This window comes from Mesoplodon bidens (genome assembly GCF_964165515.1).
Source record: "Mesoplodon bidens genome assembly, chromosome: 18".
Taxonomy (NCBI): Eukaryota; Metazoa; Chordata; class Mammalia; order Artiodactyla; family Ziphiidae; genus Mesoplodon; species Mesoplodon bidens.
This window is the reverse complement of record NC_138175.1, coordinates 48,340,622-48,356,126: the sequence shown is the minus strand read 5'-3', so window position 1 is coordinate 48,356,126 and position 15,505 is coordinate 48,340,622. Positions and strand designations below refer to the sequence as shown.

The following is a 15,505-nucleotide window of genomic DNA, read 5'->3' as shown; positions in this document are numbered from 1 at the left end:
TCTTCAGACTTGTTAGCTAGTTAGATTTCCTTTTATGTTAATTGCCTATTCATATCTTTTGCCCCCGCCACACGGCATGTGTGATCTTCCCCGACCAGGGATCGAACCTGTGCCCCCTGCATGGGGAGCATGGAGTCTTAACCACTGGACTGTCAGGGAAGTCCCTCCATTTTTATATTGGGATTCCTACTCTTAAATATTTGCAGGGGGCTTCCCTGGTGGTGCAGTGGTTGAGAGTCTGCCTGCCGATGCAGGGGATATGGGTTTGTGCCCCGGTCCGGGAGGATCCCACATGCCGTGGAGCGGCTGGGCCCATGAGCCATGGCTGCTGAGCCTGCGCGTCCAGAGCCTGTGCTCCGCAACGGGAGAGGCCACAGCAGTGAGAGGCCCGCGTACCGCAAAAAAAAAAAAAAAAAAAAAAAAATTGCAGGATTTTATTGTATATTCTGGATATTAATCACATTTTTTTTGAAGCTGAAAATGTCTTCTCCCGGTTTGTCACTTATTAGTTAACTTTTTCAATCATGTCTTTGGAAGAAATCTTTAATCTTAATATAGTCAAATTCATCTCATTATATAGTTTATATTTTCTTGGTTTAAACAACTTTATTCACTCCAAAGTCATAAAAATATTGTACATTTTTCTACTAGCTGTTCTGGGTTGAACTGTTGCTCTTAAGAACAGATATGTTGGGCTTCCCTGGTGGCACAGTGGTTGAGAGTCCTCCTGCCGACGCAGGGGACATGGGTTCGTGCCCCGGTCTGGGAAAATCCCATATGCCGCGGAGCGGCTGGGCCCGTGAGCCATGGCCGCTGAGCCTGCGCGTCTGGAGCCTGTGCTCCGCAACGGGAGAGGCCACAACAGTGAGAGGCCCGCGTACTGCAAAAAACAAAAACAAAAAAACCCCCAGATATGTTGAAATCCTAACCCCCCCATAGTCCAGAATGTGCTCTTATTTGGAAGCAGAGTAGTTGCAGATGTAATTAGCTAAATTAAGATGAGGTCATACTGGCATAGGATGGGCCCCTAATCCGATATGACTGATGTCCTTATAAGAAGACAGTCACTTGAAGACAAACACAGAGAGGGAGAATACCATGTGATGAGGAAGGCTGAGATTGGAGTTATGCAGTGCAGCTGCAAGCTGAGGAACTCCAAAGATTACCAGTAAACCACCAAAAGCTAAGAAGAGGCAAGGAAGGATTCCCCTACAGCTTCCACAGGGAGCATGGCCCCACTGACACCTTGATTTTGTACTGGTAGCCTCCAGAACTGTGAGACAATACGTTTCTGTTGTGTTAAGCCACACAGTTTGTGGTACCTTGTTCTGGCAGCCCTATGAAATGAATATACTAGCTTTATAGATTTATCTTTCATATTTAGGTCTCTAATCCATTTATTTGACCTTCGTATTATGGTGAGAAGTAGGGAACCAACTTTTCTTTTCTCCTTATAGGGAACCGGTTTTCCCAATACCATCCTTTAACAATCCATCTTTGCCCTTCTGATTAGGATGCTTATTCTGAAATATCTCAAGGTTTTTTATGTACATGTGTCTCTTTCTTTCCTCTCTGTTCTGTTGCTTTGATCAGTTTGTCTGCTTATGTGCCATTCCACTTCTGTCTTTTTTTTTTTTACTCTGGCTTTTGGGTATATCTTATCTGATACAGAAAATTCCTCTTTTTTGGGCCCACTCTTATCTATTTGTGGGTCTTGATTCTTCCACATGCAATTTTGAATCCATTTATTGTGTTTCTAAAAAACATCTTTCTGGAATTTGGGCTTGCATTGAATTTATAGCTTGATTTAGGTAGAAGAAACATCTTAGTATTACTAAATTGTTACATTCATGAACATGGTTCATCTCCCCATTTGCTAGATTTCTTTTGTTTCCTTTAATAACATTAAGTTCTTTCTTTTTTTCGGCCACGCTACGTGGCTTGTGGGATCTTCGTTCCCCAACCAGGGATTGAACCCTGGGCCTTGGCAGTGAAAGTGCGGAGTTTTAACCACTGGGCCACCAGGGAATTCCCTAAACTTTTTTTCTTCATAAACATCTTGTGGATTGACAGGTGAATTCCTAGACCACTTTTAAACTTTTGTTCCTATTCTGAATGGAACCTTATTTTTTGTTAGAGTTTCTAGTTGTTTACTATTATGTAGAGGAATGTTATTCACTTTTCCCGTTTGATATTTTATTTGGCAAATTTGCTGACTTACAGTTTTAATGGTTTTGAGTTTCTGTATGGAATACCAAATCACATCCAAATAATGACAGTTTTGTCATCCTCCCTCCCATTCTGTATATACATATTTATAATGTCTTATTGCAATGGTCAGGACCCCTAGGAGTGAACAGTAGTAGTGATTGTGTTCTTCCTGATCTTAAAGGGAATGAGCTTAAGGTTCCGTCTTTTTTTTTTTAATTTATTTAATTTATTTATTTTTGGCTGCATTGGGTCTTTGTTTTTGTGCATGGGCTTCTCTCTAGTTGCGGTGAGTGGGGGCTACTCTTCCTTGCCGTGCACGGGCTTCTCATTGTGGTGGCTTCTCTTGTTGCGGAGCACGGGCTCTAGGCGCACAGGCTTCAGTAGTCGTGGCATGCAGACTCAATACTTGTGGCGCATGGGCTCAGTAGTCGTGGCTCGCGGGCTCTAGAGCACAGGCTCAGTAGTTGTGACACATGAGCTTAGTTGCTCTGCGGCATGTAGGATCTTCCCGGACCAGGGCTCGAACCTGTGTCCCCTGCACTGGCAGGCGGATTCTTAACCATTGTGCCACCAGGGAAGCCCAAGATTCTGTCTTAATTGTGTGGTGTGTGGTAGATTTTGAGTAGATAGTCCTTACCAAATTATGGAAGTTCCTTTCTATCCCTAGTTTTCTGAGAGCTTTTATCATAAATAGATGTTGAACTTTATTAAATGTTTTTTTCAATCCATGGAGGTGACCATATGACTTTCCTCCTTTATTCCATAATGTAGTGCATTACATTGTTAACTTTCTGATGTTTATTAAAACCTACTCAATTATGTTTTATTTTTATTTTTCATACATTATTGTATTTGCTTATCTAATATTTTATTTAGGAATTGTATTTACACTTAGAAAGTAAAATGGGCCTCAAATATTCTTTTCCTAAATTGTCCCTATTCAGTTTAGGAATCAAGGATATACCAGCTTTGTAAAATGAATTTCTCTTCTTTTTCTCCCTGTAATAATTTGTATACAGCAGGTATTACTTGTTCCTTGAAAGCTTGGTAGAATTCCCCTGTTAAACCTTCTGGGACTTCTTTTAACTAAAATTTCAGGTTCTTTAATTGTTGTTGGTCTTTTCAAAGTTTATTGTTTCTTGTTTCAGTATTGGCATTTTCTATTCTTGTGGAAATTTGTCCATTTTGTCAGTTTTCAAGTGTATTGGTTTATGTAGTTCAAAAATTTATTTTATCATTTAAGAATATCTATATCTATAGTTTCCCCCCTTTTTAGTTATGCATTTTGTTTTTTATTTGTATGTTTCTTTTCTTCTATCAGTCTTGCTGAAGCATTTCTATCTTATTAGAATTTCAAGTTGCCAAGTTTCGGTTTTTGTTGATCTTCTCTATTTTTCTACTTTGTCAATTTCTGCCTTTAAATTTTTTTTCTTCTTGTTTTTTTTTATTTTTCTCTGTTGTTTCATACTTAAGTTCCTAAAATGAGGCTTCCTTCGTTTGTTTTCAATCTTTTGATAAGAAATATTCAAAGCAATAGATTACCCTTGAATCATTGCTTTGGTAGTGCTTTTGTTGCCATTCAGTTATAAGGATTTATTTCTTTTATGTTTTATTTTTTAACTCAATAGTTATTCGTATTATATTATTTAAGTTTCCAGGCTTCTGTATTTTTGTTTTTTAGAGCCATCTACACTGGGATGGATAACTATGGTATAATGAAGACAGTCCAGAATGCAATGCCTCAGAAGACATTTATTTATTTCACAAAACATCCCAGTATAAGTAGGTGGCCTCGCCCCAAGAGGTCATCAGGTCCCACCTTTCTTATTACCCTGCTTTGAGCATCATCCTGATGCTCACAGTTGAAGCCATCTTAGGGTCACCAAATCTGTGTTCCCCTCTGTGAGAAGACAGAATGAAGAAGTATGGAACAATTAGCTTCATTTTAAGGACATGACACAGAAGTTGCTCACCTTACTTCTGCTTATATCCCACTGGCCAAAAACTAGTCATATGGCTACAGGAGACAGAGTACTAAAAACAGAAGGTGAATCAGTTACGTTAACAGAGAGAATTTAATAAAAGGAATTGGCTGAGTTAGTGAAATAGATGTTGAGATGACAAAATGGGGATTTTGTATTAATCAGAGATAATAGATGCAGAAATCAGCTTTCACCCCTAGGACTGGGGCAACAAAAGGAATAGGTTTCTAGTTGTTTACTGTTATGTAAACATAATAGAGTTATTAAAATCATGATGGGGTTATTAGAATCTAGAAGGTTGAAGGAATACTCCAGTAGAGCTGGAACCCAGGCCTCTGACAAGGGGACAGCTAGCTGGTCTTTGTATGTCAGAGAGAGAAAAATGAGACTGAGAGTATGGAAAAGACAGGAGTCAGCTGCTGCCATCAGGGGGAAGAACCACTGCTGGGGTGATGCTAACAGGAAAGGGAAGCAAAACAGGAAGAAGCATGTACTTTCTCCTTCCAGCCTTTTGTCTTTCTTTCTTGTGCTTCCTCTCAAAAGAACCAAGTAGGGAGCTGGCAGCCTCAGAGCTGCAAAGCAGAGTGCAAAAGGGTGGGTTTGGGTTAAGAAACAATGGACTAGTCACCAACACAGTTCACCCACCCTTTTGACCACTCAGCGTCCATACATATCTTTCTACACATATTTGAACTTCCATTTAAGAACCGTAAAACATCATGTTTCACCTAATCTTGAACAAAGATGCTCTCATCTGCTCTCCAAACAGGGGAGATACAGAATTCCTCCTGTCATATTATCCATTCCTGTCTTGCTTTTTTCTGTTATTCTCCTTATGGCATTCATTTGGATTGAGTCTCCTCCCAATATTTCCATTTTCCCCTCTATGCTGTGTTGCAAGTTTTACACTTACTTTCTGTTCTTTTAGTGTTTACTCTAAAAATATCATCATGTGTACTCAACAAAATCCTCTCCATTTATAAGTTTTTCAAGATGTTAATTCTTTTCTAAACACCTAAATTTGACATTGTTACTGTACTTTTGATAGAGTTTTGATATGTTTACTTTTTTTTGCTTATTTTTTCTTTTCTTATCATTCCTTCTTGTATTTCAGACCTTCATTCTGGGATTAGTTTTATTCTTCCTGAAGTACATCTCTTAGAAGTTCTTTTGAAGAGGGTGTCGTGGGAATCAATTCCTAGCTTTTGGTTTGTCTAAACAATAATTTTATTTTTGTTCTTGAAAGACATTCTGCTGGACAAACAATTCTAGTGTGACAGTTATTTTATTTTAGCACTTTGAGGGTCTCATTCCACTATCTTCTCGCTTCCATTATTGCTGTTGAAAAATAAAAAGTAATGCTTTGGCTTTTCTAATGATTTTCTCTTTAGTGTGATAAAGTTTACTATATATCTAGTGTGGATGTTTTAAAATATGTTCTGCCTGGGATTCATTGGGTTTCCTGAATTTGAGGAAGAATCTTTCATCAATTCTGAAAAATTCCCAGATATGATCTCTTCATATATGCTTCTCTCCCTTCTATTATCTTTTTTGTTTTTAAACCATGAATTAGGGACTTCCCTGGTGGCACCGTTGTTAAGACTCTGTGCTCCCAATGCAGGGGGCCTGGATTCGATCCCTGGTCAGGGAACTAGACCCCACATGCGTGCCGTAACTAAGAGTTCACATGCCACAACTAAGGAGCCAGTGAGCTGCAACTTAGGAGCTGGCGAGCTGCAACTAAGACCCAGCGCAACCAAATAAATAAATATTTAAACCATGAATTAGATGTACGTTGGACCTTCCCACTCTGTTCCATATTTCTTAACCCATTGTTTATAATGTCCATGTTTTTTCTCCCTGGGCTGTGCTCTATGTAATTTCTTTCTTTTTTTTATTAATTAATTAATTTATTTTTGGCTGCATTGGGTCTTTGCATGAGGGCTTTCTCTAGTTGTGGCAAGCAGGGGCTACTCTTCATTGTGGTGCGCGGGCTTCTCATTGCAGTGGCTTTTCTTGCTGCAGAGCACAGGCTCTAGGCTCATGGGCTTCAGTAGCTGTGGCATGCGGGCTCAGTAGTTGTGGCGCATGGGCTTAGTTGCTCCGCGGCATGTGGGATCTTCCCAGACCAGGGCTTGAACCCATGTCCCCTGCATTGGCAGGCAGATTCTTAACCACTGCACCACCAGGGAAGTCCCTGTGTAATTTCTTCAAGTACATATGTGTTCTAGTTTCTTCTCCTTTCAGCTGTGATATAATCTATTTAATATGTCTACTGGGTTTAAAATTTTTCATATATGTAACTTCTAGTTTTTCTAGTTCAAATCTTCCTTGCCAATCTTGATACTCTGTTTTTCCTTCAGTATTTTTTAAATGCCATCTTCAATCTCTTTAGACATTTATTTATTTTATATTCAGTACCTTATAATTTCAATATTTATACCAGTTCTGAGTATGGTTCTGAGGTTTATTGCTTCTGCTTGTGTGGTTTGTGGAACTCATGTTCCTTGGGCTTTTATCTGTGGAAATTCTTTAAAGCCTGGGTTTAAAATGCATTTTCCCTGGGTAGAGTTAGTGTTTGCTTATGCCGTGTACCTGTGGGAATAGCCAACTTGGGACCACTCTAAAATTTTGTCTGGAGGTCTTTCAGGTTACACAGATAGTACCAATTTAGGCTTTAAACCCACAGGAATATGGACTTACTGTTAGGAATTCTCAGGGGAAATCTTTTTCTCTTGATTTACTCATCATAAAGGCAGAGACAAACATATATTCCCACCATCTTTTTCAGATGGAGGGCTTTTTTAAAAAGTACTAACTGAAGGTTTGCCCTCAGGTTCTAGAATTTTTTATAGAGGCTCTGATCTTTCCTCTCACTCTGCTTAAGTCCCAGGACTTTTCTCCTGTGAAAATGGTTCATTAACACCCAGGCTTTATGCAGTTAACCCCAGGAAAAGTGCTGAGTCTAGAGCTCTCTTTACTTCTCTGGATTCATGTTTCTTGGTTTTTGGTCTGCAAGGATATACTTAAGGCCCACTGTCTCTCCTTCAAGAATGGCCCAACCAAGAGGAAGTGTCTGGGCCCCCAGGCTTCCCCTGCTCTCATTGAATCAGAGAGCTAGTTTACATACAATTAACTGTACCTATTCATTTTTAAATTAATTATATCCTGTCCCTAGCTTTCATGGACAGCAAATTCAATTCCTCATTAATCTGATAGTTCTCTTATTCAGACAACACTGAAGGACTGTTAATATCCTAAAACTAAGGAATGTTTCTTATGGGCTGAATTGTGTCTCCCCCCCACCCCACCCCCAGACTCATATGTTGAAGCCCTAATCCTCAGTTCCTCAAAATGACTGTATTTGGAGATAGAGCCTCTAAAGAGGTTAAGAGGACAACAAAAAAATGGTAATTATGTGAGATGATAGAGGTGCTAACTAACCTAACTGTGGTAATCATTTCGTACTATATGCATGTATCGAATCATTACCTCATACACCTTCAACTTATACAATTGTTATATGTCAATTATATGTCAATAAAACTAGGAAAAATAAAAGTAGATGCAATGTGGCATCCTGCTTGGGATCCTGGAAAGGAAAAAGAACATTGGTGGAAAAACTAGGGAAATCCAGATAAAGTCTGAAGTTTAGCTTAAAAAACATAAAAATGAAGGAGGATAAGTGGTCTTAAAAATTTCCAAAATACAGTGAGAGGACACCAGGAGCAATTAATCAGGACACAAAGATTTCAAAGCAGAATAAAAATCTGGATGTAATTTTTTCAGTGAAAAACCCAAGATACCTGCCTCTAGAAACAGGCAATTATTCTAAAGGTTAACTGACTTGTTTTATTGTTGCTGTTGTTATTATTATTATCATTTATCATTTTTGTCTCTCCCTTGCTACACACACACACACACACACACACGAACACTAAGCTTCATGATAAAGAGGTCAAATCTGTATTATTCACTTCCTTACCCCCAGTATCTAGAACAATGCCTGGCCTACGGTAAAACAATGCTTGCCTCAAAAAATATATATGGTGAGTGAATGAATGAGCCATAGAATTGGAAATACCATAATTTAGTCAATCATTTCCCTGTTAACAGACGTTCAGATGGTCTCCAATTCAGATCGGTTTTGGTGTGATTGCCTTCTAGTGCTGTTATATACGACATATCTTTAGCTACTGAAGCATACCCTTAGCTACTAATCCCTTCGTTCCTGTAGTATGGATTCCTCAAGGTAAAACTTCAGTCACAGCTTTATGCCCCCTTTTTAGGAACTTTTAACAGGAAATGCCTTTCCTAAAAGGTTGTGATGATTTACTCTCGTGTCAGCAGTGTAGAAAACTTTCTTATTTCTTTCCCCACTCTAGATAATGTCAGTTGTTTTAATATTTTCCAATTTGTTGAATGAGTAATTGTATTTCATTTCAAATTAAATTTAAAAATCTTAAAACACTGAAAAAAAAAAAAGAGGTTAGGTGGACACGAGGCCATTAGGGTGGGTCCTAATCTAATCGTGACTGGTGTCCTTATAAGAAGAGGAAAATTGAACACACAAAGAGACACCAGAGGGAGTTCCCTGGTGGTCCAGTGGCTAAGACTCTGCGCTCCCAATGCAGGAGGCCTGGGTTCGATCCCTGGTCAGGGAGCTAGATCCCACATGTTGCAACTAAGAGTTTGCATGCCACAACTAAAGACCCTACATGCCGCAACTAAAGATTCTGCATGCAGCAACTGAAAGATCCCACGTGCCACAACTAAGATCAGGCACAGCCAAATAAATAAATAAAATATTTAACGAAACAAAACAAAAAAACCCAAAGAGACACCAGGGATGTGTGTGCACAGGGGAAAGAAGGCAGTCATCTGCAAGCCAAGGAGAGAGGCCTCAGAAGAAGCCAAATCTGCCCACACCTTGATCTTGGGCATCTAGTCTCCAGAACTGTGAGAAATAAATTTCTGTTGCTGTTTAAGCCACCCAGTCTGTGGTACTTTGTTATGGCAGCCCCAGCAGACTAATACTGTCTCCGATGCTATAATTTCAGACACCATCTTAGTAGCATAGAAGGAGGAACTATGATTTGACACTGGGGCCTTTCCAAAGCTGTTCCCATCACACCCATTGCACAGCCTGGTTTGGCAGACAGACTTAACAAGCTCAGGCCTAGAATGTGTCTCACTCCTGTATCATGTTTCTTTTTTCAGGGTCCTTCTGCTCAGGAATGAATCTGAGGACAGGCAACATCCTGGTGATGCTCCAGACTTTCCAGCTGGCTTGGTGTAGAGGACCTGTGGGATGTGCTGAGGAGGACTGCGGGAGAGGTGAGGACAGCAGGAGTTAGGGAGGGGGATGGGGGGCAGAAGCACTCTCTCAGGCCCGAAACCAGATTCTCTGAATAGGTGTGGGTGAGGAAGGCATTTTATGAGGTCTAGAAACACAGGGGGAAATGCAGGAAGGGAATGATGTCCGGTGAGTTTAGGACTAAGTGATTCAGAGGTGGCTCAAGCATCCCAGCCCTCTTTTGCCTCTCTTGATTAACTCGGGAGGCTCATTCAATCATAAATAATTGCATCTATTCACCTTTATTAATTCCCTCCCCTAGACTTCATGTATGACAAATTCATTCTCTCACTGGAAAAATATTTCCTGAGCACAATCAATGTATTGGGCATATAGCAGCCGAGGAGACAGTCTCTGCCTTCACACAGCTCCAAATCTGGGAGAGCAAGCTCTCACAAGAGTGAATGTTTCACAAAATGGTTTAAAGACTTAAACACAAGACATGACACCATAAAACTCCCAGAAGAGAGCATAGGCAAAACATTCTCTGACATAAATATAATGTCCATCAACAGATGAATGGATAAAGAAGATGTGGTACATATATACAATGGAATATTACTCAGCCATAAAAAAGAACGGAATAATGGCATTTGCAGCAACCTGGATGCAATGCAACTAGAGATCATCACACTAAGTGAAGTATGTCAGAAAGAGAAAGACAAATACCATATGGTATCACTTCTATGTGGAATCTAAAATATGACACAAATGAACCTGTCTATTGATCCAGAACAGAAGCAGATTCATAGACATAGAGAACAGACTTGTGGTTGCCAAGGGGGATGGGGGGAGGGAGAGGGAGGGACTGGGAGTTTGGGGTTGGTAGGTGCAAACTGTTACCTTTAGAATGGTTAAACAACAAGGTCCTATTGTATAGCACAGGGAACTCGATTCACTATCCTGTGATAAACCATAATGGAAAAGAATATAAAAAGGAATGTATATAAGTGTATAACTGAGTCACTTTGCTGTATAGCAGAGATTGGCCCAACATTGTAAATCAACTACAATAAGAAAAAATTGAAGAAAAAACCATTAAATACATCTACAATATCATTAAAAAAAAAAGAGTGAGTGTTTCAGAAGGGGCAGTAGGGGTGCTGCAGGAGCACAGACACAGAAAGAACCAACTAGACCTGAAGGCCTCAGTGAGGAAGCTGAGGCCTGAAAGATGAGGAGGGGTGGGAAGGGAGAGAGTTTCAGGTTCAAGAGAACTGGGTTGTGAAAGCCCTAAAGTAATTAAAGTATCAATTCATGACACTGAGGAAGCCCCACGTGGCTGGACTGTGGAGTGACGGGGATGGTGGCCCAGGCTGAGGCAGCAAGCAGAAGCCTGCTGGGAAGAGCGATCTGGGAAAGGGAAAGGGTAAGGATTTTAGACTCTCCCTGAAGGACAATGGTCTGGTCTCTGTGTGGGGTTCCAGTGGGGGCCCTGATCTGACTGTGGAGTCCTGGTGGGGCCCTTGTCTGTCCGTGGGGTCCCGGTGAGGCCCTGGTCTGTCCGTGGGGTCCCGGTGAGGGCCCTGGTCTGTCCGTGGGGTCCCAGTGGGGGCCCTGGTCTGACCGTGGCATCGCGGTGGGGGCCCTGATCTGTCCGTGGGTCCCGGTGGGGGCCCTGGAAGGGCCCACAGAAGGATTAAGCAGGGAAGTGACTACTAGATCATGTATGGATTGTAGAGCAAGATTTGGAAGGTTGCCGTTGTAGTAGTACAGGAGAGAGATGATGATGGCTTGGAGGAGGGTAGCTTCTGCGGGGACCGAGAGAAGTGACAGAATTTGAACCTCTGGCACGTGGTAAAGGATCTGATACGGAGTGAGCGAGCAGGTGGAGGTAAGTGTGACTCTCAGATTTCTAGGGAGACAGAAGAGCCAGGAGACAAGAGAGGAGAGAAGAGGTCTAGCTGTTACTCTAGGAGGTCTGTTAAGGGGAAGAAGGATCTTTTTTTTAAGAGCATGGAGAAGGAATAATAATATTTGGACACAGCCTTGGGACGCCAAGGAATGGCAGGGTGTATTACTGTCCACAGTGTTTGCTGTCTCTCCTGAAATATACCCACTTGATATCAAGCTTGGCCATATGACTCGCTTTAGCCAATGAAATGTGAACACAGTGATGTATATCTCTTCCAAGCTGAAGCTTCAGGAGCCGGCGCACGGCTGTCCATGTCTCTCTTCCCTCTGCCAGGAGGGTGGCCGTGCTTCAGAGGCTGCCCCATCAGCCCAGGTTAACGAAGGAAGACGTGGAGCAGAGCCCAGCCCACCCGTGCTGGACGTGGCACCAGAGTGAGTCTCTTCCTGGATGTGAGCCACTGGGATTTGGGTTCATTGGTTTCCGCAGCCTATCCTGATTACTTCTCTCCTCCTCCAGACCTAGAGGTGTCTGACAAGTGCGGGGGACGAAGAGCCTTCAGTTAGGGTTGTGGGATTATCTTTGGAGAACGGTCCTGTTTTAGTTAAGGTGAGAGTTGGAGGGAACGTTGAGGGAAAGGTTTACAGGGGTTGCAGTGGAAGAGTTTGGGAAGGAGGGAGTGAGGCAGGAGCGGGCAGAGCAAAAGACAACACAGAGGGCTTCCCTGGTGGCGCAGTGGTTGAGAGTCCGCCTGCCGATGCAGGGGACACGGGTTCGTGCCCCGGTCCGGGAAGATCCCACATGCCGCGGAGCGGCTGGGCCCGTGAGCCATGGCCGTTGAGCCTGTGCGTCCGGAGCCTGTGCTCCACAACGGGAGAGGCCACAACAGTGAGAGGCCCCCGTACCACAAAAAAAAAACAACAAAAACTTATGGATCCATCCTGTTCGTCATGGTCTCTCCCATCAGTAAGAAGGGTGGTTCTCAGTAGTCTGTAAACCTAGGTTTGACTCTTGGCTCATATTTTTCTGTCTTAGTCATTGTGGGCAAATTACCTAACCTCTCTGACCTTGGTTTCCTTAGCTTTAAAATGGGATACTCATAGTTATCTAAGTCATAGGGCTCTTCTCAGAATTAAATGAGATGATTTATCTCATTTAAAGGACTCAGCGTGTTGAACTACTATCCAATTCTTTGATACTTGTTCTGTCCTAATTTTAGAAAGGCATCTATGCTGATGTCCAGTGCAGACAAATATGCCGGTCCTGTCCACTAGAAGTCCACACAATTTTCCCAATCTCCTTGCTGCTCAACAGAGGAAAAGAGATTTGTCCAGAGACCCACAGGGTATACTGAAGACCCAGCCAGGGCTTTCCCCACTACATCTTAGAAGGAAGTGGCTCTCTCAGCTAGTGAGGAATGTGACTCAAAGAAATATCCAGGAGAAAAAAAGAGAGGGAGAGAAAAGAAAGAAAGAAAGAAAGAAAGAAAGAAAGAAAGAAAGAAAGGGAAAGAGAGAGAGAGGGAGGGAGGGAGGGAGGAAGGAAAGAAGGAAGGAAGGGAAGGAAGGGAAGGAAAGGAAGAAAGGAAAGAGAAAGAGAAAGAGAGAGAAAGAAAAGAAAGAAAGAAAAGACAGAAAGAAAAGAAAGAAAGAAAGAAAGAAAGAAAGAAAGAAAGAAAGAAAGAAAGAAAGAAAAGAAAGAAAGAGAGAAAGAAAGGAAAAAGAAAGAAAGATCCAGCAGGCAAGTGAGTGGATTTGTTTCCTATAGCTCCTGTAACAAATTACCACAAACTTAGTGGCTGACAAGAACACAAATTTACTATCTTACAATTCTGGAGGTTAGAAGTCTAAAATCACTCTCACTGGGCTAAAATCAAAGCGTCATAGGGCTGCATTCCTTATGGAGGCTTGAGGGGAGAACCCATTTCCTTGCCTTTTCCAGCTTCTAGAGACCACCTGCATTCCTTGGCTTGTGGCCCCTTCCTTCATCTTCAGAGCCAGCATGACATCACTCTGAGCTCTGCTTCCATCCTCACATCTTCTCTGACTCTCCTGCCTCCCTCTTTCACTTATAAGGACCCTTGTGATTACATTGGGTCTACCTGGATAATCTGGAATCCTCTCCCCATCTCAAAATCCTTAGCTTAATCATATTTGCAATGTCTCGCTTTTGCCATGTAAGATAACATATGGACAGGTTCCAGGCATTAGGACATGGACATCTTTGGAGGGTCATTTTTCTGCCTACTACAGAGGGCAAGTTGGAAATGTGCTCTCAGGCCTCAGAGCACTCTTTGTTCCTCTCTGGTCTCTCCAGCTGTTGCTGATCTCATTTCTTTCCCCCCTTTTCCCATTTTGCCCCCATCCTCACAGCTTACTTTAAAACAGATATCATCAGCTAGAAGCATTTGCTCCAAATTGCCTAATCCTTAAGAATGGTGGTCCAAGTTAAGGTCCCCTCTGATTATGTCCATTAGAAGGAGCTTGATCAGAGTCTCCAGGTGGAGCTTCTAGAATAGCACAGCCCAAGAGAAATAGAATGTGAGCCACAAATGCGAGTCACATATATCATGTCAAATTTCCAGGAATCCTGTTTAAAAAAAAAAAGGTTAAAAAGAAATAGATGGAATTAATTTTAATAATATATATTGTATTTAATAAAATGTATTGGACATATGATTTTTGCATGCATTTAATAGAAAAATTATTAATGAGATATTTTATATTGTCTTTGAAATCTGGTGTGTATTTTATACTTCAGGACATCTCAGTTCAGACTAGCCACATTCCAAGTGCTTAATATTGACAATATTATACTGGATGGTGCAGGCCTAGAACCTAAACTCTGCAAGAGCCCCAGGGCCTAGAACAGTCCCTGGAGCAGTGGACACTCAGGTTTGTGGAATGCAGGAGTTAATGGACTGCTCTGGTCAGGTTTAGGCTCTTTTTCAAAAGCCCTGGGCCACTGACTCAAAGAAGGAAGCCTGGTACTTCCCTGGTGGCACAATGGTTAGGAATCCGCCTGCCAGTGCAGGGGACATGGGTTCGGGCCCTGGTCCGGGAAGATCCCACATGCCGCGGAGCAACTAAGCCTGTGTGCCACAACTACCGAGCCTGCGAGCCACAACTACCGAAGCCCACTCACCCTAGAGCCCGCGCACTGCAACCACTGAAGCCCACGTGCCTAGAGCCTGTGCTCTGCAGCAAGAGAAGCCAACGCAGTGAGAAGCCCACATACCGCAACAAAGAGTAACCCCCTCTCGATGCAACTAGAGAAAGCCCACGTGCAGCAACGAAGACCCAATGTAGCCAAAAAAAAAAAGGAAGCCTAACTGGGGGAGGAGTGGGGGGAGGGGGGAATCCTGTGCATCTAATTTGCATAATCCCTCCCAGGTGTGCTTGCTCTCCAGGCAACTTCCCTCGTGATTTCCACTGGGTCTGCTCTTACCCAGGCAACCCATTTTTATTTATTTCTTGGCTGTGCCATGCAGTTTACAGGATCTCAGTTCCCTGACTAGGGACTGAACCCAGGCCACGGCATTGGAAGCCCGGAATCCTAACCACTAGGCCATCAGGGGACTCCCTAATCCCAGGCAACCTTGAAAAATGCACCGTTGAGCTGTGCTTAGTCCTGTCTGGAAGGTAAAGGACAGAAAGGGACTCTCCATGGAGCCAATTCCCAGGAGACCTCCAGGGGTGGGTGGGTGAAGAAGAAAGCCCCCAAGCCAGCCCTTTGTGATCTGGTTCTGGTCCCTACTCATCTCCTGCCTTATCACATTGTTCTGGACTGCATAATGCCCTCCCCCCTCAAATCTGTACGTTGAAGCCCTGACCCCCAAGTGTGGCTGAGTTTGGAGATAGGGTTTTTAGGGAGGTAATTAAGGTTAAATGAGGTTACAAGGCTGGGGCCCTAATCCAATAGGACTAGTGTCCTTATTGGAAGAGGAAGAGCCATCAAAGGCATGTGCACGAAGAGAAAAGGCCACGTGAGGACACAGTGAGAAGGTGGCTGTCTGCAAGCCAAGGAGAGAGGCCTCAAGAGAAACCAACCCTTCTGGCACCTTGATACTGGACTTCCAACCTCCAGAACTGTGAGAAAATAAAT

The 15,505-nt window shown here is 42.6% G+C and overlaps 1 protein-coding gene across 1 annotated transcript in view; it reads left to right on the top strand.

Annotated features, from left to right (window-relative positions):
• The window catches only part of LOC308605759 (uncharacterized protein), a gene marked incomplete at its 5' end in the record, with an annotated part of 46,252 nt that overhangs the window by 5,954 nt on the left and 24,793 nt on the right, over positions 1-15,505 (top strand). Inside the window, 2 exons of the mRNA XM_081216037.1 lie at positions 9,414-9,530; positions 11,738-11,835. Of these exons, the coding sequence (XP_081072163.1) occupies positions 9,414-9,530; positions 11,738-11,781 (161 nt within the window). The 3' untranslated portion in view covers positions 11,782-11,835. The remainder of the gene's footprint in view (positions 1-9,413; positions 9,531-11,737; positions 11,836-15,505) is intronic.